The sequence below is a fragment of the Leptodactylus fuscus genome, chromosome 5, assembly GCF_031893055.1.
Source record: "Leptodactylus fuscus isolate aLepFus1 chromosome 5, aLepFus1.hap2, whole genome shotgun sequence".
Classification (NCBI taxonomy): Eukaryota; Metazoa; Chordata; class Amphibia; order Anura; family Leptodactylidae; genus Leptodactylus; species Leptodactylus fuscus.
Window position 1 is genome coordinate 73,927,214 of NC_134269.1, and position 24,367 is coordinate 73,951,580.

Below are 24,367 nucleotides of genomic sequence, written 5' to 3' on the forward strand. Positions count from 1 at the left end.
GAAGAGGGTGCCTGCACTGTAATATTGCCCAGGGCACACCTTGTGGTTTCCTGTGTCTCTCTAAGCCAGACGGTGGTTGGGGTGCCATTGATGTTAATGTTTCAGGATTGAAGACTCAATAGACAATGAATGGTACAAACAACCCAGAATTTCATTGCATCTTAGTGGGAACAAACAACAAAATCTCTATAACAATTGAGGCTTAAGCTTAAAGCAGTGTTAAGACTTCAGTTGAGGCTGGTGTCTCCCTTGCTAGGACAGTCTTCCTCTATAACAGTGTTCAGAATCCACTAAAACTACAAAGTGTCCACAACATCCTGGCTGTGGGATGTATATTTGAAAATGGCTGCCATGCCTGACCTGAGGTTACAGGCAGTGTTAAAGCTATGAGGTCCAAATAACTTTACCCTCACAGACACTTCTTGCAAACAATTGCCACAAAAATGAGCATGGATAAATTCCATCTCCTGACTGCAGATCTACTCTTGAACCAAATTACAGATATCCTATTGATCACCTAACCAGAATACCTTAGCTCGATACCTCCTCATTCCTCATGAGGAGGCAGGAGATTATCTGTCTCCCCCCTTAACTATAATGTTCTAAGTCATGGATCGTACCATCTTCCAGTTCAAAGTTACAGGACATCTGCAAAGACATTTGTTATGTAAACATGTTAAAATGTAGGAATGTAGAAAAAATTCTAAAATTTCTTTCCAGTGATGGCCCCACTGGGATACTACAACTGTACTATACAATTGTGCAAGAGTTGAGTGGCTGAAGGGCCCACCCTTGACCAGGGGCTCATCTGCTTCCCTGTGGGACAGTCAAAAGCCTGTTTATGATGGAGAATATACAGTAGTATTTCATACTTGTGACACCATAGGATGGATCTTTATATGTATTGACCGTCAATGAGCAGCTAGGCTTTTTCTTATTATCAGGAAAATACATATGAATAAAACTTTTTATGGTTTAAGAGGATTCATCAATTTAGTGTATCCAACACATACAGCTGTTTCATCCTTCTGGGTCTCATCAGGGGTGTTCTGGATTCTGGTTCTGCTCTGGAAGGGGTCTGCACATCAGGATCCAACCCCATACGGAGAGAAACTCGAAAGGTCAGCTGTTTATGACATGACCTGGCAATCCTTTCCTAACTGATTATGTTGTTAAATCCTACATTATTCAAGGGAGTTAGTCCAGAAACTCGGAGTGGTGAGTTTGTGTAGGTGTAGTTCTCCAACAAATACAGTGAACATTACAAATAGATAGATACAAAGAAGATAAATACGATTATACAATATTTACAATTACAGAAAATACTCACCGGAAATGTAATACATATGTTATTTTATAATATCTGTGAATAGAGTCTGGGATATCTCTCAATCATTTTCATGTTGTTAGGATTTTATTATGTGTGCATATTATGGGAAATAAGCTTTGACTTGCTTGTTGAAATACAAATTATAGTGTGACAGCGAATTTCCTGACATCTAATAATCCAACAATTCTGATAGTATGACAATTGTTTCCAAACCAGAGTTGGAATAGAGGGGGCAAGTATCAAACCCTGTACATTAGTTTTCTGGTGTCTAAAAAGTTGCAAGTAGCTTTTTGCAATTTCAGCTTAGGTAATCATTTTTCTACCATAATTATTTCTATATTATATTATAACGATTCTTCACTTCTAATTTCAGTTCAGCAGTGTAACATCAGATGCATGAACGGTGGCACCTGCAGCGATGACCATTGTATGTGTCAGAAGGGTTATACGGGAACACATTGTGGACAGCGTAAGTAACTTTTTATTATTAAATGCTTCAAGGGAATGTTTTTTATATTTAAAGAATTTTGGTGAGGTTTTTAAAAATTTTAGTTATTTATATCTGAAAGAAATCCTAAAAATCCTACAATTCTTACACTGGCCACTTTGACCAAATAATATACTGAAACTTCCTATTTACCGTAGGAGATTTCTTTGCAGCACCCGCCTTACTTATCAGCACACAGCATACAGCTATCATGTATATATAGATAAGAAACAATCTACCACAATAAGTGACTTCACTGATGGTCACCCCCCCCCCCCCCCTCCATTGACCTCTACACATGTCACAGAGCATGCCTATAAACCTCTCCCCTAAATGCCAATAGTGTCTGCACCAGACCATTGTGTCTTTGGTCCATAGTCCTTCAGGAGACAGGAAATCACAAACTATTTTAGGTTTAGTAGCGCAAGAGTACTGGATTTTTAAAAAAAATATATAAATAATAACATGGACAATTTAAAGCAACATCACATTCTTAAGAAATATATTTAATTTACAAACATGATTTAAACATTTCCTGGCGACACTTTTCCTTTAAAGCATATTGTAATAATACATCTCATGATTCAATAATGGTAAACTTTGCAATAAATTTTATTAAATAAAATGCTTCTTTTCCCATGTCATGTCCCTCCTTTCCCTGCACTGATCACAGTTTTTGTACATATGTGTACAATTTATGTTTTGATATGTATTCCTTTTACTTACAGCTGTCTGTGAACATGGGTGTCTAAATGGTGGACGGTGCGTAGCTCCAAATAGATGTGCCTGCACATATGGCTTCACAGGACCCCAGTGTGAAAGAGGTAATAACAAATGGAGAAGATAGGCATGCTGCTAGCACAAATAATGCCATACTATAACTACAATCTCCATTCACTTTATTCTGTATACACCTCAGTAACTGAACTACTGGATTACCACAGGGGTCTATGTTATGGCAGATGGACTAATATTTTTTTTTCATATTGCCAATTTTTTTTTTACTTATTATGGCTTATAGCTCTATGCTTATGCTAGCTATGCCTTAGTTCCATGCAAATGGAAATTTGTACATTTTGTCTGTACTTTATAAACTAAAAAAACTATAAAAGCTTCATTATTACCAGAAAACAGGTCATATGACCAATATAGACTTCATAGAATAATTATACAGAAATACATATTGTACACATTATTTAATATAAATTTTAAAGGAGAGCTGTTACATTGAATATGCAGTTCAGTTTGCTGGTAGCCTTTTATGGCCATGTGGAAACCTTTGTTTTTCTCATAGAACATAGAAAATTTACTGCCCACTTGGTGAATAAGAGCTAATTTACATATAATCTTCTTGAATCTTGAATCTTCTTGAAGCTTTCATTTGAAGGGGTGGATGGATTAAAAAAGGGACAAATTGATAAGTGTCACATTGTCAGACAAATGATGTATTACATTTACTGTAGTGTATTGTATTAGTAGTGTTAGGATAGCAGATGCAGTTCAAAGCTAAAGTGAGAACCAGTACTAGATACACTGATTTAAATGGTTAACATGGCGCAGTGTGTCAAAAACCACCCGGGTCACACCAACTCCAACCCCACAATGGTGTTCATCAGAGCCGGGTCCTGGTCGTCTACTAGAGGGCAATGCAGTACAGTGGGAAAGTGAGTCGATAATAAGAGCAGTAGAGCAATACAAAACAGGAAGCCGAGGTCTAGAGGCAAGCCAGGGTCATAAACAGGAGCAGGCACTGTACACAAATCAGGAGGCAAAGGCAGGGTCAGAGGTCAAGGCAAGGGGTCAGAAACACAGGTCAGATAACAGGAGAAACGCTTACTATTAGGACGCGAGGTATAACTGATTAACCAGCGGCGGTCCGGAGCCAGAGCCCTCCTTAAATAGGCTCCGGCCCACCGCTAGGCCGAAACAGGAAGTCCCTCGTCTGGCTCAGGAGGAAACCAGCAACACCAACACATCACTGCAGAGGTTACGGCCTGCCTCTTGAGATCCCAAAGTAGGGGACTCGGGAGCACAACGAGGACAGGGCCGGCAGCCTCCGCACAGCACTGCGAAGGCTCCGGTCCAACTCCCAACAGGTAGCAGGTCCACTTTGAAACACACTGTTTCCATATGTTTGTGAAGACAATGTTGGCTCGTGTTTTATTTACTAGATTTCTAAAATTTCACTTTTCACTAACTTCTCCACTTTTGTCTTTCTTCCTTCTTCACTTTCTTATATATAGCTATCCTCTTTCTGCTCCTTTCCTTCTTCTTTATGGTTATTGGTGCAGCTGCAACAAATTTTAAGTATCTCAAAGAATTGAATGAAGAGCCTCCTTAACAACAGAGGTACTGCCATCTTACTATTGCACTACCCTAAAGCATATCTGGGGGACACTGGTTCTATTATACACCTTCATTTTTCTTCCCCTTAGATAGATACTTTATTTTGGAAACAATGAGGACAAATAGGTCAGATTATCAGATTGTCAAATAGGCCAGATTATCAATTGGATGCTTATAAAAAAGGATTGTATCCCAAATTAAAGAAATCCTACTGTATTTACTGTCCTAGAAATCCATACTGTGGCACTTGGTACCGCTGGGCATCTTCCCTGTATAGCCACATGGCCTAGAAGTGCTGATGTCCTGCATCTATGTATTCAGTATAGTTAGTAACACCACTTTTGAAGCATAGAGTTCATGAAACATCTCCTGCAAACACCAATGGTCCCGACACATTTGAACCTATAAACACCGTAGGTGAAAAATAATTTATTAGGGATTTTGATTGTATCCATATTTGAAACTTACAATATGGTATCATATTTTACTTGGGTCACCTCTCCTGTTAGATTGTATGGACTTCCCTATTGTGATTAATTCCAAGGCTGTTTTGTAGTATAGAAATTGTGGTCTGGCTCCTTTGCTATTGTGGGATTATTTCAAAGATTCCTATTACAAATGATTGTAACCCCCTAACCTTTCAGCAAGCCCCCTCCCAACAGAAGTCATATACAAAGCATAATTCCTTGGTTTTAACACATTGTTCAGCTTATATATGTAATCTTTATTGTGTGGGAGCACCCCGCTCAAGTAGTTTGTCCTTTTGCCTAAGATTTATGATCTGCATACATGAGATTCATGTGTCTGGATACACCAATGAATCTTCCGCTGGGGAAGATTTGTCTTTCCCTTAGGAAACAAGGCTCAACAGGCACTTTGCCAAATCTATAGAGATTGATGATAATAGAGTAAAGTAAGCCTTATGTTTCTTACCATATGCAGTAAAATATGCCATACTATGAAAGTAAAAAATCTTATAAAAACAGTATTAAATTTGCAGCAGAAAACTGTGATTGGGAAAGAACTTGTAAAATGGTGATAGTCATACACACAAGGAAAAAATTAGAAATAAGAATTGATATACAATCATATAGGATCAGTATAATTGCAGAACATTAGATTTCAGGCAAAACATATACTGTCATTAGTATTATTATATAATAGTATTGTGAGGACAAGGTAATACTGTTCGGGTTCACAAGAGCGAAATTTATAGCCAGTGCAGACCATCTTGTTTCACTAACCGGCTCTACCCACAGCCAAATGTTCAGTTAGGGGTAAAGGTTTCTGAGCCGACACGAGATACACCTCTTCCTCACTACTCTCTACCAAGATCTGTTCTTGTGCGAATGCGTATCACAAATTTAAGAAATGCAGTTACTACCATGTAAAGGTGCTTGGCTGCAGATCACTGTTCTAAGATGACTTTTCTTTATACATATTTCATATAAGATTTCAACAAAACGCTCAAAATAGAATGGAAAACTAAACAGAACACAGTTTGTATGTAGACATTACATTGGACCACAGTCTATATCTTTAAAGGTGTATTCCCATGTACATAATCATATCTATATTTGCAGATAAGTAAAATTAAGCATTTTTGGAAGTATAAGTAGTTAAAAATTCTGCAGAGTTTTAAAGATTTTCTCTAACTTTCTTAGTGGTGACAGTCTGTTATCTTGATCAGTTGCCAATGGATAGGACCACAAGTGCAGAAACTTTCTATGGTCTGGGACTTGTTGGGAACCCAGCTATGATTTTCTTATAGTAGCTGTGTTATCAGGCAGGGACACTACATGTATCAAAAGATATCCCGGCCACAATAAGGAAATCATAGAGGATTTTCTGACCTTAGAAAGTTCCCGCATTCATGGTCGTATCCACTGTCAACCGATCAAGACAACAGACTGTGACCACAAGATATTTAGAGAAAATCTTTAAAACTCTGCAAAGTGTTTAATTACTTATATTTGCAAAAATGTTTAAGTTTTAATTTTCTACAAATTAAAAAATAATTCTGTTCATGGGAATACCCCTTTAAGTCTATTCCAATAACAAGCAAAGCAGTGTTACATAAAGTATTTTGCTCCCCATCTAGAAGAAGGATCCTCATACTTGACTGGGTATTTGCAAGGTAATATCAATGAAACCTAAAGCGGAGTTGCTTATTACTATATGCCCTCCATCCTCTTCACATGGGATTTTCCATATCTTTAGTGGATCTAGAAAGCTTCTTAGGTTCTGTTGTAAATTCAAAGAGGGAAGCTTGGTAGTAAGCAGGAATATATTACATAACTGCATCTGACATTTATATTTGGCTGTTTGAAGTCTGATGAAGATATTATGCAGTTGAGAATAGTTAAGAAAATCAATGTCTTCTAAGTGACTGCATGTTGATCCTAGTTTTGACCTTACATGTGAAAGATAATTTGTGTATTTCCTTCCTCTATAGAGTTTCATGTTTCACTTCTTACGCGACTGTCATCTAGGTGCCCAGTATTGAACGTAATCGTAGATTCAAGGAGAAGAGGAATAGTTGGGTGCTGCTAGAATGGGACATGTTCTTTCTAGTTCTCAGTATAGGAAGTGTTATCAGATGTGACTTAATGGTGGTTTGGATAGAAGAAACAAAATAATATTAACACCACTCTTTTAGGAACAAAGCAAACTATGCAATATTAAAATTGGGGACATAACTGAAGAATATTTGTGTACATTATTTAATATTCAGTCATCTATCACACACCTAATATTGTGATGTTCTTCATTTGTCTGGTTACATCAGGTAGGGCATTTGTCACTGCAGTACGTGTAAACCTTCATGATCTTTATGTATGCATGCTTCTCCATAGGACTCAAAAACATAGTAGATTACTTGGAGGGAAGTACAGTATGGTAGGACATCTGTCTACACATTGCTTCCTAGACTCCGCTAAATATTTGTGCTTTGTTGCTACAGCTGAGTAATGACATTCATATCCATGGAGTATATTTACTTTCATGAAACAAATGGTTAGTTTTACTGTGGTGTCAATCAGATGATTTACATAGTGCGGCGGTAGCGATGTGCGTACTCTCTAAACGCTTGGAAATATTACGCTGCATTCTTTACTGCCACCCATCTCAAGCATCTGTTCTTCTACAATGACTTAATCTGTAGTACATCATTGTTTGGATTCATCACAGTATTGGACAAAGATAACTTTTGGACAGTGATTCTAGGGACAGATGTGGTGTGCTGGCTGCAGGTTGCGCATGGATGCAGTCACATTTTGCACGTTGAAAGCTACAACTATGTGCAGTTGTTTTTCATATACTTGATAACTTTTTCAATATAAACAGATAAAAAGATATGGGCAATGTTTACTGTGCTAGGTACATGACATTCAAAGCAACTAAGGGCTCCTAAGTTAATGGATTTTACAAGACATGGTGCATATGCTAAAATTATGACCATCCCTTACAATAAAAGGGGTTGCCTGTTAGTTTGTAAAAATTACCATATTATAATTCCTATAAAATATAGATAAGATAGAAGTATCTTGCAAATAGGAGTCTATTTAATGCTTTGGCTTTGCCAAAGCCAGTTTTATGCTTTTGCTTAAGCCAGTGGGCATGGCTAGAAGGAGAGTAGCAAGAAACACCACTTTGTACTGTTTGTTGGCCTTGCCACAAAATGGTAGGTGAGATGTCTTCAATGTACCCAGGGATGGACAGAATATACAAACAACAGGATAAAGTAAATGAGCCGACATGATGTCCTACCAGCCATTCACATGGGTTACTCTCCTTCTAGTCATGCCCACTTTACAGGCCATATGAAGAGGGCTGTCGTTTAGTTACCTCTGTCGTTTCTGTCCATCTCTGGGTACATTGAATAGATTTCATCTCCCATTGCTTCTAGTCTTAATAATGTTATCTGAGCTGACATAAGCTTTGAGTTGCAGGTAAAGCTAAACCACAACTCCCGTAGTAGAGAGAACCATTTTATTGGTGCCCTCTCAGTTGCAGCAGTGGGCATCTTCATTGGCACTGGTTACCGACTGTCATGTTCCTCTTACAGCTTGTGGTTTACGGCTTCAGTTTTACTGCTTTGAAAGTTGTTGAAAGGTTGAAATATTGGAACGGGGAAGTGCAGTTCAGAGAGGCGTTAGCACCGAGATGTTTACTCAACTTGTCATTAACTAACGGGCTTGTTTAAAAACTGAAACTAATTAAGAATTCCAGAACCGTCACTATTTATATAAGGTATGACTTAGGAACTTCGTTTCTGCAAACATTTTTTCCTTTTGTTTAACCTCTGAAAATGTTGAGATATGAGATCCAAGCTTTTGTTGCCAAATCCTTTTGGGGGTAAGACATAGGCCACTGGTATATATTATGTACTACGGCTGTGCATAGGCCTGGTCATACACTCAAACAGTGAGCGCTAGTTTAAAAGGTGGAGTCACTTGGTAGATTTCCAAAGAAAGTGAGTAATTATTGACCTAATGTACAGAGCACATATTCTTTTGGTAAGAAATTTATGCTTTACAGGGTGTACAAGAGTTCACATCCCCTTTTTTCACATCTTCCAAAAAATTGTAAAATGCTCAGCTGTTCTATTAAATGTTTAGTCCTAAGAAGACTGAAATGAAAAAGTCGATCTCGATAAATCATGGTGATCCGTGTCCAGAGATTCCAGAACCTTCCACTCCAAACATATAGTTTACATGTATCCCACCACCCGTGTTTGCCCCGTGTTTGATGCTTTTGCCAAACTTCACACCATCACTTGATTATAATTTCTGCATGAACTAGAGTTATTCAACTCCATATATATCGCTTTTATTATGGCCATTTTATATTGTTTCTATAGACACAATCGTATCTGGGATGAATGGAAAACAACTATAAAAGTGAAAAGAATAAAGCAATATAATGAATATTGTCCGCTATAAATATAAGACATTTTTCAGTGTTCCTTGAGAGCATATTCTAAAGTATATTCAGGCAATCAACAGATATGGCAATAACTTTGGAATGCTTTTACTTATCTATGTGATTCGAAGAATTTTTATCATTACATATTGTATTTTATTAGAGATGAGCGAACACTAAAATGTTCGAGGTTCGAAATTCGATTCGAACAGCCGCTCAATGTTCGTGTGTTCGAACGGGTTTCGAACCCCATTACAGTCTATGGGGAACAGATACTCGTTAAGGGGGAAACCCAAATCCGTGTCTGGAGGGTCACCAAGTCCACTATGACACCCCAGGAAATGATGCCAACACCTCTGGAATGACACTGGGACAGCAGGGGAAGCATGTCTGGGGGCATCTAACACACCAAAGACCCTCTATTACCCCAACATCACAGCCTAACAACTACACACTTTACACACTCAATACCACCTCTCTGACAGTAGGAAAACACCTTGAAACATGTGTATTTGGCACTTGCAGTGAGGAGAGCTTGTCACCAGCAGTGAATTTGGCCCTTGTAGTAAGTTGAGGTTGGCACCAACATTTGTTTTGAAAATCAGGGTGGATTGAGCCTCTAACCAGCAGAGTTTGGGCAAATTCATGGTGGAGGGAGCCTCTAAAAACCCCAGTTTGGACCAATTCATGGTGGAGGGAGCCTCTAACCAGCCCAGTTTGGGCAAATTCATGGTGGAGGGAGCCTCTAAAAAACCCAGTTTGGACCAATTCATGGTGGAGGGAGCCTCTAACCAGCCCAGTTTGGGCAAATTCATGGTGGAGGGAGCCTCTAACCAGCCCAGTTTGGACCAATTAATGGTGGAGGGAGCCTCTAACCAGCCCAGTTTGGACCAATTAATGGTGGAGGGAGCCTCTAACCACCCCAGTTTGGACCAATTCATGGTGGAGGGAGCCTCTAAACAGCCCAGTTTGGGCAAATTCATGGTGGAGGGAGCCTCTAAAAAACCCAGTTTGGACCAATTCATGGTGGAGGGAGCCTCTAACCAGCCCAGTTTGGACCAATTAATGGTGGAGGGAGCCTCTAAACAGCCAAGTTTGGACCAATTCATGGTGGAGGGAGCCTCTAAAAACCCCAGTTTGGACCAATTCATGGTGGAGGGAGCCTCTAACCAGCCCAGTTTGGGCAAATTCATGGTGGAGGGAGCCTCTAAACAGCCCAGTTTGGGCAAATTCATGGTGGAGGGAGCCTCTAACCAGCCCAGTTTGGACCAATTAATGGTGGAGGGAGCCTCTAACCAGCCCAGTTTGGACCAATTAATGGTGGAGGGAGCCTCTAACCAGCCCAGTTTGGACCAATTAATGGTGGAGGGAGCCTCTAACCACCCCAGTTTGGACCAATTCATGGTGGAGGGAGCCTCTAACCAGCCCAGTTTGGACCAATTCATGGTGGAGGGAGCCTCTAAAAAACCCAGTTTGGACCAATTCATGGTGGAGGGAGCCTCTAAACAGCCCAGTTTGGGCAAATTCATGGTGGAGGGAGCCTCTAAAAAACCCAGTTTGGACCAATTCATGGTGGAGGGAGCCTCTAACCAGCCCAGTTTGGACCAATTAATGGTGGAGGGAGCCTCTAAACAGCCAAGTTTGGACCAATTCATGGTGGAGGGAGCCTCTAAAAACCCCAGTTTGGACCAATTCATGGTGGAGGGAGCCTCTAACCAGCCCAGTTTGGACCAATTAATGGTGGAGGGAGCCTCTAACCAGCCCAGTTTGGACCAATTAATGGTGGAGGGAGCCTCTAACCACCCCAGTTTGGACCAATTCATGGTGGAGGGAGCCTCTAAACAGCCCAGTTTGGGCAAATTCATGGTGGAGGGAGCCTCTAAAAAACCCAGTTTGGACCAATTCATGGTGGAGGGAGCCTCTAACCAGCCCAGTTTGGACCAATTAATGGTGGAGGGAGCCTCTAAACAGCCAAGTTTGGACCAATTCATGGTGGAGGGAGCCTCTAAAAACCCCAGTTTGGACCAATTCATGGTGGAGGGAGCCTCTAACCAGCCCAGTTTGGGCAAATTCATGGTGGAGGGAGCCTCTAAACAGCCCAGTTTGGGCAAATTCATGGTGGAGGGAGCCTCTAACCAGCCCAGTTTGGACCAATTAATGGTGGAGGGAGCCTCTAACCAGCCCAGTTTGGACCAATTCATGGTGGAGGGAGCCTCTAACCAGCCCAGTTTGGACCAATTAATGGTGGAGGGAGCCTCTAACCACCCCAGTTTGGACCAATTCATGGTGGAGGGAGCCTCTAACCAGCCCAGTTTGGACCAATTCATGGTGGAGGGAGCCTCTAAAAAACCCAGTTTGGACCAATTCATGGTGGAGGGAGCCTCTAAACAGCCCAGTTTGGGCAAATTCATGGTGGAGGGAGCCTCTAAAAAACCCAGTTTGGACCAATTCATGGTGGAGGGAGCCTCTAACCAGCCCAGTTTGGACCAATTAATGGTGGAGGGAGCCTCTAAACAGCCAAGTTTGGACCAATTCATGGTGGAGGGAGCCTCTAAAAACCCCAGTTTGGACCAATTCATGGTGGAGGGAGCCTCTAACCAGCCCAGTTTGGACCAATTAATGGTGGAGGGAGCCTCTAACCAGCCCAGTTTGGACCAATTAATGGTGGAGGGAGCCTCTAACCACCCCAGTTTGGACCAATTCATGGTGGAGGGAGCCTCTAAACAGCCAAGTTTGGACCAATTCATGGTGAAGGGAGCCTCTAAAAACCCGTTTGGACCAATTCATGGTGGAGGGAGCCTCTAACCAGCCCAGTTTGGGCAAATTCATGGTGGAGGGAGCCTCTAAACAGCCCAGTTTGGGCAAATTCATGGTGGAGGGAGCCTCTAACCAGCCCAGTTTGGACCAATTAATGGTGGAGGGAGCCTCTAACCAGCCCAGTTTGGACCAATTAATGGTGGAGGGAGCCTCTAACCACCCCAGTTTGGACCAATTCATGGTGGAGGGAGCCTCTAAACAGCCAAGTTTGGACCAATTCATGGTGGAGGGAGCCTCTAAAAACCCCAGTTTGGACCAATTCATGGTGGAGGAGCCTCTAACCAGCCCAGTTTGGACCAATTAATGGTGGAGGGAGCCTCTAAACAGCCAAGTTTTGGGAAATTCATGGTGGAGGGAGCCTCTAACCAGCCCAGTTTGGACCAATTCATGGTGGAGGGAGCCTCTAAACAGCCCAGTTTGGGCAAATTCATGGTGGAGGGAGCCTCTAAAAAACCCAGTTTGGACCAATTCATGGTGGAGGGAGCCTCTAACCAGCCCAGTTTGGACCAATTAATGGTGGAGGGAGCCTCTAACCAGCCCAGTTTGGACCAATTAATGGTGGAGGGAGCCTCTAACCACCCCAGTTTGGACCAATTCATGGTGGAGGGAGCCTTTAAACAGCCAAGTTTGGACCAATTCATGGTGGAGGGAGCCTCTAAAAACCCCAGTTTGGACCAATTCATGGTGGAGGGAGCCTCTAACCAGCCCAGTTTGGGCAAATTCATGGTGGAGGGAGCCTCTAAACAGCCCAGTTTGGGCAAATTCATGGTGGAGGGAGCCTCTAACCAGCCCAGTTTGGACCAATTAATGGTGGAGGGAGCCTCTAACCAGCCCAGTTTGGACCAATTAATGGTGGAGGGAGCCTCTAACCAGCCCAGTTTGGACCAATTAATGGTGGAGGGAGCCTCTAACCACCCCAGTTTGGATCAATTCATGGTGGAGGGAGCCTCTAACCAGCCCAGTTTGGACCAATTCATGGTGGAGGGAGCCTCTAAAAAACCCAGTTTGGACCAATTCATGGTGGAGGGAGCCTCTAAACAGCCCAGTTTGGGCAAATTCATGGTGGAGGGAGCCTCTAAACAGCCCAGTTTGGGCAAATTCATGGTGGAGGGAGCCTCTAACCAGCCCAGTTTGGACCAATTAATGGTGGAGGGAGCCTCTAACCAGCCCAGTTTGGACCAATTCATGGTGGAGGGAGCCTCTAAACAGCCCAGTTTTGGCAAATTCATGGTGGAAGGAGCCTCTAACCAGCAGAGTTGTGGGAAAGCAGGGTGGAGGGAGCCTCTAACCAGCAGAGTTGGTGGAAATCAGGGTGGAGGGAGCCTCTAACCAGCAGAGTTGGGGGAAATCATGTTGGAGGGAGCCTAGTATTAGCAGAATTGTGCAACGCTTATGGTGGATGAGTATGAGGATGCGGAGGAATTGGAGAGGTTGAGTACAGACATGGAGTTTCATGTTGGGGTGCTTTACACAGGTGGGCACAAAAATGAAGGCTCTATCCAGTGGTGGTTCATTTTTATCAAAGTGAGCCGGTCGGCACTCTCAGCTGACAGACGGGTGCGCTTGTCAGTGATGATGCCACCGGCTGCACTGAACACCCTCTCAGATAGGACGCTGGCGGCAGGACAGGACAGCACCTCCAAGGCATATAGGGCAAGTTCAAGCCACAGGTCCAACTTCGACACCCAATACGTGTAGGGCGCAGAGGGGTCGGAGAGGACAGGGCTGTGGTCGGAAAGGTATTCCCGCAACATGCGCCTATACTTCTCACGCCTGGTGACACTAGGACCCTCCGTGGCGGCACTTTGGCGAGGGGGTGCCATCAAGGTGTCCCAGACCTTAGACAGTGTGCCCCTCGTTTGTGTGGACCGGTGAGAACTTGGTTGCCTACTGGAGGAACTGCCCTCCCTGCCGCCAACGTCACATGCTGGAAACATCTCCATCATATTCTGCACCAATTGCCTGTGGCAAGCATTGATGCGATTGGCCCTCCCCTCTACCGGAATAAAAGACGAGATGTTGTTTTTATACCGGGGGTCAAGGATAGCAAAGATCCAGTACTGGTTGTCCTCCATGATTTTGACAATACGCTTGTCGGTTGTAAAGCACCCCAACATGAACTCAGCCATGTCTGCCACAGTGTTAGTTGGCATGACTCCTCTGGCCCCACCGGAAAGTTCAATCTCCATTTCCTCCTCATCCTCCATGTCTACCCATCCGCGCTGCAACAATGGGACGATTCGAAGTTGCCCGGAAGCCTCCTGTATCACCATCACATCATCGGACAACTCTTCTTCCTCCTCCTCCTCCTCCTCCTCCTCCATTAAACGCAGTGAAGCGGACAGATGTGTGGACCTACTCTCCAGCTGTGACGGATCGGATGCTATCCCTAACTCCTCTGTGTGATCTGAGTTATCCCTGATGTCAATCAGGGATTCTCTCAGAACACACAAGAGCGGGATTGTAAGGCTCACCATCGCATCCTCAGAGCTCACCCTCCTTGTGGACTCCTCAAAGACCCGTAGGATGTCACAAAGGTCTCTCATCCATGGCCACTCATGGATGTGAAACTGAGGCAGCTGACTTTGTGGCACCCTAGGGTTTTGTAGCTGGTATTCCATCAAAGGTCTCTGCTGCTCAACCACTCTATTCAACATCTGAAACGTTGAGTTCCAGCGTGTGGGGACGTCGCACAAAAGCCGGTGTTGTGGCACATGCAGGCGTTGCTGGAGAGATTTTAAGCTAGCAGCGGCTACTGTCGACTTGCGAAAGTGGGCGCACATGCGCCGCACTTTCACCAGTAGCTCTGGAACATTGGGGTAGCTCTTTAGGAAACGTTGCACCACTAGGTTGAAGACGTGGGCCAGGCATGGAACATGTTGGAGTCCGGCAAGCTCCAGAGCTGCTACCAGGTTCCGGCCGTTATCACAAACGACCATGCCTGGGCCCAGGTGCAGCGGCTCAAACCATATTGCCGTCTCATCGAGGAGGGCATCCCTCACCTCGGAGGCAGTGTGCTGTCTGTCCCCCAAGCTGATCAGCTTCAGCACAGCCTGCTGACGTCTACCAACGCCAGTGCTGCAACGTTTCCAACTCGTAGCTGGGGTCAATCTAACAGCGGAGGAGGAGGCGGTGGCGGAGGAGGAGGCGGTGGCGGAGGAGGAGGCGGTGGAGGAGGAGGAGGAGGGGGGTGTTCTTCTCGTGTCCCTGCCAGGAATGTTAGGCGGGGAGACGAGGTACACCGGGCCAGTTTGGGAAGCAGTCCCAGCCTCAACTACATTCACCCAGTGTGCCGTCAGTGAAATGTAGCGTCCCTGTCCGCATGCACTTGTCCACGCGTCGGTGGTCAAGTGGACCTTTGTGCAAAGCGCGGAACTAAGGGCCCGCCTGATGTTGAGTGACACGTGCTGGTGCAAGGCGGGGACGGCACACCGGGAGAAGTAGTGACGGCTAGGGACGGCATAGCGAGGTGCCGCAGTTGCCATCAGGTCCAGGAAGGCGGGAGTTTCAACAAGCCGGAACGCCAACATCTCCTGGGCCAGCAGTTTAGCGATGTTGGCGTTCAAGGCTTGCGCGTGTGGGTGGTTAGCAGTGTATTTCTGCCGCCGCTCCAATGTCTGAGAGATGGTGGGTTGTTGTAAAGAAACGCCTGATGGTGCCTTTGATGGTGCAGGAGAAGGAGATAAGACAGGACCAGGGGAGGATGAGGTAGAAGTCAACAAAGTGGCGGAGGCAGATGAAGTGGTGTCCTGGCTCGTCCTCTGGAGTGCATCGCCAGCACAGTCAGCAGTGGCAGTGGCAGAGGCAGAGGCAGTGGCAGAGGCAGTGGCAGTGGCGTGAACGGCAGGCGGCCTTTGTCCTGCCGTTGCTGCCTGCCACTGATTCCAGTGCTTGGATTCCAAATGACGGCGCATTGAAGTGGTGGACAGGTTGCTCTTCTCAGAGCCCCTAATCAATTTCGAGAGGCAAATTGTGCAGACAACACTATATCTGTCCTCGGCGCATTCCTTGAAAAAACTCCACACCTTCGAGAAACGTGCCCTCGAGGTGGGAGTTTTTCGGGGCTGGGTACGAACTGGAACATCTTGGGAGATTCCGGGTGTGGCCTGGCTTTGCCTAAGCTGCTGACCTCTGCCTCTGCCTCTAGCTACCCTTTTTGGTGCTGCACCTGCCTCAACATCCACACTACTTTCCCCGCTTGACATCCCCCCTGTCCAGGTCGGGTCAGTGTCCTCATCATCCACCACTTCCTCTTCCAACTCCTGTCTCATCTCCTCCTCCCGCACAATGCGCCGGTCAACTGGATGCCCTGACGGCAACTGCGTCACATCATCGTCGATGAGGGTGGGTTGCTGGTCATCCACCACCAAATCGAACGGAGATGGAGGAGACTCTAGTGTTTGAGCATCTGGACACAGATGCTCCTCTGTTAGGTTCGTGGAATCGTGACGTGGAGAGGCAGGTTGAGGGACAATGAAAGGAGCGGAGAACAGCTCTGGGGAGCAGGGACAGTTTGGGTTATTGTTCTGTAAAGCTTCGGAATTTTGGGAGGAAGGAAGACAAGACTGTTGGGTAATAGGAGGAGAGGAGGCAGAGTCTGACTGGCTGCTGGACAATGTGCTGTAAGCGTTCTCTGACAGCCATTGCAAGACCTGTTCCTGGTTCTCGGGCCTACTAAGGTTTGTACCCTGCAGTTTAGTTAATGTGGCAAGCAACCCTGGCACTGTGGAGTGGCGCAATGCTTGCTGCCCCACAGGAGTAGGCACGGGACGCCCTGTGGCTTCACTGCTACCTTGCTCCCCAGAACCATTCCCCCGACCTCGCCCACGGCCTCGTCCACGTCCCTTTCCGGGAGCCTTGCGCATTTTGAATTCCTAGTTAGAAATTGGCACTGTATACCAGTAGTAAAAATTGTGGGTGCACGTAACCCCAATATATTCTTTGAATTCCCAGTCAGACACTGGCACTATATGGCAGTAGCAAGAAATGAGGGTATTTGTATTCCCAATATACTCTTTAAATTCCCAGTCAGACAATGGCACTGTATACCAGTAGTAAAAATTGTGGGTGCACGTAACCCCAATATATTCTTTGAATTACCAGTCAGAAACTGGCACTATATGGCAGTAGCAAGAAATGAGGGTATTTGTATTCCCAATATACTCTTTGAATTCCCAGTCAGACAATGGCACTGTATACCAGTAGTAAAAATTGTGGGTGCACGTAACCCCAATATATTCTTTGAATTACCAGTCAGAAACTGGCACTATATGGCAGTAGCAAGAAATGAGGGTATTTATAACCCCAATATATTCTTTGAATTCCCAGTCAGACAATGGCACTGTATACCAGTAGTAAAAATTGTGGGTGCACGTAACCCCAATATATTCTTTGAATTACCAGTCAGAAACTGGCACTATATGGCAGTAGCAAGAAATGAGGGTATTTATAACCCCAATATATTCTTTGAATTCCCAGTCAGACAATGGCACTGTATACCAGTAGTAAAAATTGTGGGTGCACGTAACCCCAATATATTCTTTGAATTACCAGTCAGAAACTGGCACTATATGGCAGTAGCAAGAAATGAGGGTATTTGTATTCCCAATATACTCTTTGAATTCCCAGTCAGACAATGGCACTGTATACCAGTAGTAAAAATTGTGGGTGCACGTAACCCCAATATATTCTTTGAATTACCAGTCAGAAACTGGCACTATATGGCAGTAGCAAGAAATGAGGGTATTTGTATTCCCAATATACTCTTTGAATTCCCAGTCAAACAATGGCACTGTATACCAGTAGTAAAAATTGTGGGTGCACGTAACCCCAATATATTCTTTGAATTACCAGTCAGAAACTGGCACTATATGGCAGTAGCAAGAAATGAGGGTATTTATAACCCCAATATATTCTTTGAATTCCCAGTCAGACAATGGCACTGTATACCAGTAGTAAAAATTGTGGGTGCACGTAACCCCAATATATTCTTTGAATTACCAGTCAGAAACTGGCACTATATGGCAGTAGCAAGAAATGAGGGTATTTGTATTCCCAATATACTCTTTGAATTCCCAGTCAGACAATGGCACTGTATACCAGTAGTAAAAATTGTGGGTGCACGTAACCCCAATATATTCTTTGAATTACCAGTCAGAAACTGGCACTATATGGCAGTAGCAAGAAATGAGGGTATTTATAACCCCAATATATTCTTTGAATTCCCAGTCAGACAATGGCACTGTATACCAGTAGTAAAAATTGTGGGTGCACGTAACCCCAATATATTCTTTGAATTCCCAGTCAGACACTGGCACTATATGGCAGTAGCAAGAAATGAGGGTATTTGTATTCCCAATATATTCTTTGAATTCCCAGTCAGACAATGGCACTGTATACCAGTAGTAAAAATTGTGGGTGCACGTAACCCCAATATATTCTTTGAATTACCAGTCAGACACTGGCACTATATGGCAGTAGCAAGAAATGAGGGTATTTGTATTCCCAATATATTCTTTGAATTCCCAGTCAGACAATGGCACTGTATACCAGTAGTAAAAATTGTGGGTGCACGTAACCCCAATATATTCTTTGAATTCCCAGTCAGACACTGGCACTATATGGCAGTAGCAAGAAATGAGGGTATTTGTATTCCCAATATATTCTTTGAATTCCCAGTCAGACAATGGCACTGTATACCAGTAGTAAAAATTGTGGGTGCACGTAACCCCAATATATTCTTTGAATTCCCAGTCAGACACTGGCACTATATGGCAGTAGCAAGAAATGAGGGTATTTGTATTCCCAATATATTCTTTGAATTCCCAGTCAGACAATGGCACTGTATACCAGTAGTAAAAATTGTGGGTGCACGTAACCCCAATATATTCTTTGAATTACCAGTCAGAAACTGGCACTATATGGCAGTAGCAAGAAATGAGGGTATTTGTATTCCCAATATATTCTTTGAATTCCCAGTCAGACAATGGCACTGTATACCAGTAGTAAAAATTGTGGGTGCACGTAACCCCAATATATTCTTTGAATTCCCAGTCAGACACTGGCACTATATGGCAGTAGCAAGAAATGAGGGTATTTGTATTCCCAATATATTCTTTGAATTCCCAGTCAGACAATGGCACTGTATACCAGTAGTAAAAATTGTGGGTGTATATAGCCCCAATTCTATTGCTAGGGGACTTGCAGGGTATTTCTGGGGTGAAGGTGGGGGGGCACACCGTTGGAACGGGTATCGGGGTATATATCGGGTATACGGGAATACACTGACAGTGTATTCCATTCAGGATCCTGGGAAAGCTGGGTTGCGGCGATTGAGCCCGTCAGTGCCACGTTACACTGACAAGCTTCTCCCTGGAATTTAGCTCTTACAAGAGCTGTTGGTTGTCTTCTCCTTCCTATCCTAGCCTGTCCCTGCCTACCCAGAATCTAAGCCCTAGCTAGCTGGACGGAAACCTCCGTCCTCGGTGAATTGCAAGCTCAGAATGACGCGAACCTGGGCGGCGCTGTTCTTTTAAATTAGAGGTCACATGTATTCGGCAGCCAATGGGTTTTGCCTACTTTTTTCAACGTCACCGGTGTCGTAGTTCCTGTCCCACCTACCCTGTGCTGTTATTGGAGCAAAAAAGGCGCCAGGGAAGGTGGGAGGGGAATCGAGTAATGGCGCACTTTACCACGCGGTGTTCGATTCGATTCGAACATGCCGAACAGCCTAATATCCGATCGAACATGAGTTCGATAGAACACTGTTCGCTCATCTCTATATTTTATGTTAGTGGTAAGTTTTGGCCAATATGTTTAGAAATTATTTGTAAAAAAGAGCCAAAGTTTACAGAAAAAAATGGAACAATTTGCAAATTTATGCTTGTATTACAGAGTCATACCATACAGAATAGGTAATAATTAATGTTTAACATCTCTATTTTATGTTGGTATCATTTTTTGCCCACACTTTAATTTTTTTTAGGATTTTAGAAGGCTTATAAGTTTACCTGTAATTTTTTTCACATTTAAAAAAAAAAGTCCCAAACCTTTTTTTAAAGGGACCAATTCAGCTCTGAGGTGGTTTGGGTGGGCAGTGGGTCCAAGCTACACCCACTCATCGGTGTCCTTTGTTACATCACGCCTATTACTCCTAGAAGACTCTGGGACCAGAGAGGTGGTGGTGGGTCCCACTTATGAAGTCTTTGCACAGGGTCCACCAATGTGTTAAAACGGCCCTGACTATATTGTACTATAATGAGTATGGGACAATATGTTGCTGGGAGGCAGGGACTCATAGCAACATAGATACCTATACTGATAGATATTCCTCTCTCATCATGATGTTCAGGCCGGTAAATCTGGCTAGCACATGGACTGAGTTTTCGCACGTGAAACTCTGTCATGTGAATGCAGTTTAAGACAGGCCCTTTTATAACTTTATGACACTTTTTTAAAGTCACTTTTATTACTTTATGACACACACACAGTATTATGCCCCATAGTGGTCCATGCGCACAGTATTATTCCCCATAATGGCCCCTGCACACAGTATTATGCCCCATAGAGGATCCTGCACACAGCATTATACCCCATAGTGGCCCCTGCACACAGTATTGTGCCCCACAGAGGATCCTGCACACAGTATTATGTCCCATAGTGGCCCCTGCACACAGTATTATGCCCCATAGTGACCCCTGCATACGGTATTATGTCCCATAGTGGCCCCTGCACACAGCATTATACCCCATAGTGGCCCCTGCCACACAGTATTGTGCCCCACAGAGGATCCTGCACACAGTATTATGCCCCATAGTGGCCCCTGCACACAGTATTATTCCCCATAGTGGCCCCTGCACACAGTATTATGCCCCATAGAGGACCCTGCACACAGTATTATACCCCATAGTGGCCCCTGCACACAGTATTATGCCCCATAGAGCATCCTGCACACAGTATTATGCCCCATTGTGAATTACTCATGAACAATTATTATACTCTGGGGTCTTTTCGGACCTCAGAGTATAATAATCGGAGACCCAGTAGAGGATACAAGCATAAAAAACACTATTACTTACCTCTTCCTGGCTCCAGCGTACTCCCAGCAGATGTCGGCCATCTTCAATGATGGAGCAGATGTCACTTGAGCTGGGCCTTGCGTTGCAATGCATAAGGACGCAAGCCCGGCCCTGGAGCCCAGGAGAGGTAAGTAACCGTGTTTTTTATGTTTCGTCACCTCCCGTGGGCCTCTGATCATTATACTCGAGGAACAGAAAAGACCCCCGAGTATAATGATAGCAATGTTTGTGGAGTTCGCGGACGCGTGGCTTTACTTGCTGATCCCGGCTCCTGCTCACTGCCGCTTCCACAGAAGGGGAAGCGCCAGCATCCGTGAGCTGCAGCCAGGATTGGAATTTAAATAGGGCCCGTTACCTGCAGGGCCTCCTAATGTCCCAGGCCCTGTGGCAGCCGCTACCGCTGCTACCCCTGTAGTTACGTCCCTGAGTGATCATTATCTCTCTGTGCCCAGAGAAGATCTGACATACAGTGCTGAGAGATACAGAGCAGTACAGAATGGCAATCTGCATTTTTAGGCCATCCCTTAAAATAACGTACTGCAGACACAAGGATCAGCTATGGAGCCTGATAATTTACTTGGATTGTTCAGGAAGAAGTTAAGACATAAACACCGCTCCTGTATAGGGAGTGCCATATAATTATCCACATACACAGTTCCAAAACAGGCAGTTGCAGCTTATCAGTGCTATAAATCAGACTGGCCGCACTTCACCAGTCCTCTTTGAAATACTTCCATTTATTCACTTTTACATGAGGAAGGGGTGTGGCCCCCCAAAAGTCATGTCAAGCTGAATTGATTATGAAGGAGTCACCACACAAAGTGTTCTCTCTGTGGACAGATTTATGATGCTAAAAAAGTGAATAAATGGAAAAATACTAAATAGAACTTCTGAAGTGTAAGTAGTCTGATTTATATCACTGATAAGCCACAATTGCCTGTTTTGGAACTGTGAATGTGGAAAATCTAAAATGTAGGAGCAAAAATTATGGCATTTGAAAGTTATGCACAACTTTGATGTGATAAAAGAAGATTTTTGCATATATAAGTGTTTAACTTGAATTTAAAAAGTTATTTCAGGCTGCAATCCTCATTTCTTCATTTATTTTCAGACCCCATTTCTTTATTTTCAGACTCCTTGATGTGCAGTTTGCAACCTCTTCTTAGTTTCAGATTTTCCTCATAAGAACCTGTCCTTTCCATATATTAATACATGCTGAATGTAAGGTTTGTGCGTCGAAAATGCCGCTGCCTTCACTGACCTTCATGTATCAGCACAGCTTGGGGCTGACACTGATGCTGGGGGAATGTGTGATTTTACTCATCCTGTATTCTGCCATGGGTTCTCTTCTCTCTTCACAGCCTATGTGATTTTACTCTCTTGTCTCAGGCTGCCATTTGTGCTTTGTTCCTTATCTACAGGCTATGTTATCTGTCCTCCTTGATAACTCATGCAAGGTTCATACCTGCATTTGGGTTTCCGTTTGTCGGTCTGCCCGGTTTCTGCCCAGTTTCTGCCTCTAAAAGGTAGAAAAATGTGGAGAGAAAAGTCCTGCTTGAATTTTTTTAAGCAGATTCCCCGAATGGAGACCAGTTGCAGATGTGAACCTAGTCTTAGGTGTATTTTCCCTCTCCACACTCTATGTATTTTAGCATTTAGGAAACAAATAGTAAAAAAAAAAAAAAAAAAAAAAAATCCGAGTGAGGCCCCAATTTGCAGAAAATGTACTTTTTTATTGCAGATTTTACTGCATTTTTTAACCAAATCTAGTAGCATCTGCAGAAAGAATGGGAAATATGTAGGAAGTACCTATAGCTTATCTCTCCTGCTCAATCCACTCCTGACTTTGGCTCAGCAAATCGCAGCAAAATCCGCAACAAAAAGAGCTGATTCAGTTCAAGGTGGTTTTTGTCACTACAGAGACACAGCTGAAAAAATGCTGCGTTTTAGAGTACCTGCAAAGTGGATGAGATTCAGGCTAGTCCCATCCACACATTGCAGGAAAAAAATCTGTTATGGAAAAGCTACATTTTAAAAAATACCTGAAAATCACAGCATGTCAACTATACCAGCGGAAACATTGGCATTTTCCCTATAGGTTTAATAGGCTGTGGAAAACACGTGAGTCATTTCTGCCATTTTTTTCAGCAGCGGTTTTTTAGCTCCATTTTACTATGTGTGGCTTTAGCTTCAAGGTTTGGTTTTCTCCAAATCTATATTAGTGACATACATAGCAGAGGTATGTTGTATATGGGCCCATTCACACTACGGATACGCTGACTGATTCTGAGCGTTAAAACACGTTCAGAATCAGCGCGTATAAAGCAGATCCCATTCATTTCAAAGGAAGCCGGCATACGAGTGCTCCCCATTGAAATGAATGGGCTGCTTTTTTCTCTACGAGCAGTCCCATTGAAGTGAATGGGCAGCGCTCGCGTGTACGGCTCGGAATGAGCTGAGCTAGCCATACACGCGAGTGCTTCCCATTCACTTCAATAGGAGCGCTCGTAGAGAAAAAAGCAGCCCATTCATTTCAATGGGGAGCGCTCGTATGCCGGCTCCCATTGAAATGAATGGGATCTGTTTTATACGCGCTGATTCTGAATGTGTTTTAACGTTCAGAATCAGTCAGCGTATCCGTAGTGTGAATGGGCCCTATCACTGTCATGTGTAGCATGGTGGTGACAGCTGAATATTCTTGGCGGAGGTGATAGACCCCCTTTAATATTTTGTATTGGTACTAGGAAATAATACTATTACTACTTTGTGTTAGAACAAAAAATGAGTAAACTTGTAATATGACTAGTGTTGTTTTGGAACATAAGGCCACATAATGTTTGAGATTCACATTGAATTAACATGGGTAATGTTAAATGTTCTATTTGATCCAGTCTAGCCACGAAATATCATCTGACGTGTGCTGGTTCCATATGTAATTGAAAAATCAACTAAAAGCATAAATATTACTTAGTGTATTACATTGATGATGTGAAGTTCCTTGACTAAAGAATCTTTTTAAATCCAACACCTGTCATGCTACATACTGAGAATGGTGGCCATTCATAGATATAAACATTAGCTACACAAATAATTTATTAGCCATTTTAATATCCAAGTCCAGTCTGTCCATATGTCCATTCATTCATATAAATTGTTTTATTTGGTAAATGTCATTAGCTCTCTGCCACAAGAAAAGGCGTAAATGAGTCTCATCTCCAAGCCCTTCATCGGTGCAGTATCCAACGTCCCCCCGGGTGCAGTAAATATAGTCTGCATGCATTATCTCAAAGTAAAGCCTTGTAAAATAACATTCATGAAGGAAGCACTTTGTAAGTTCATGTGGTAACGCTGCCTGACTGTACCCTTATTGTACGACCGCTATGTGCT

At 43.7% G+C, this 24,367-nt stretch overlaps 1 protein-coding gene across 1 annotated transcript in view; it reads left to right on the top strand.

The window, feature by feature from the left end:
* FBN1 (fibrillin 1) overlaps positions 1 to 24,367 on the top strand; it is a 158,363-nt gene that overhangs the window by 25,456 nt on the left and 108,540 nt on the right. The window contains exons 5-6 of the mRNA XM_075273441.1: positions 1,704 to 1,799; positions 2,546 to 2,641. Of these exons, the coding sequence (XP_075129542.1) occupies positions 1,704 to 1,799; positions 2,546 to 2,641 (192 nt within the window). The remainder of the gene's footprint in view (positions 1 to 1,703; positions 1,800 to 2,545; positions 2,642 to 24,367) is intronic.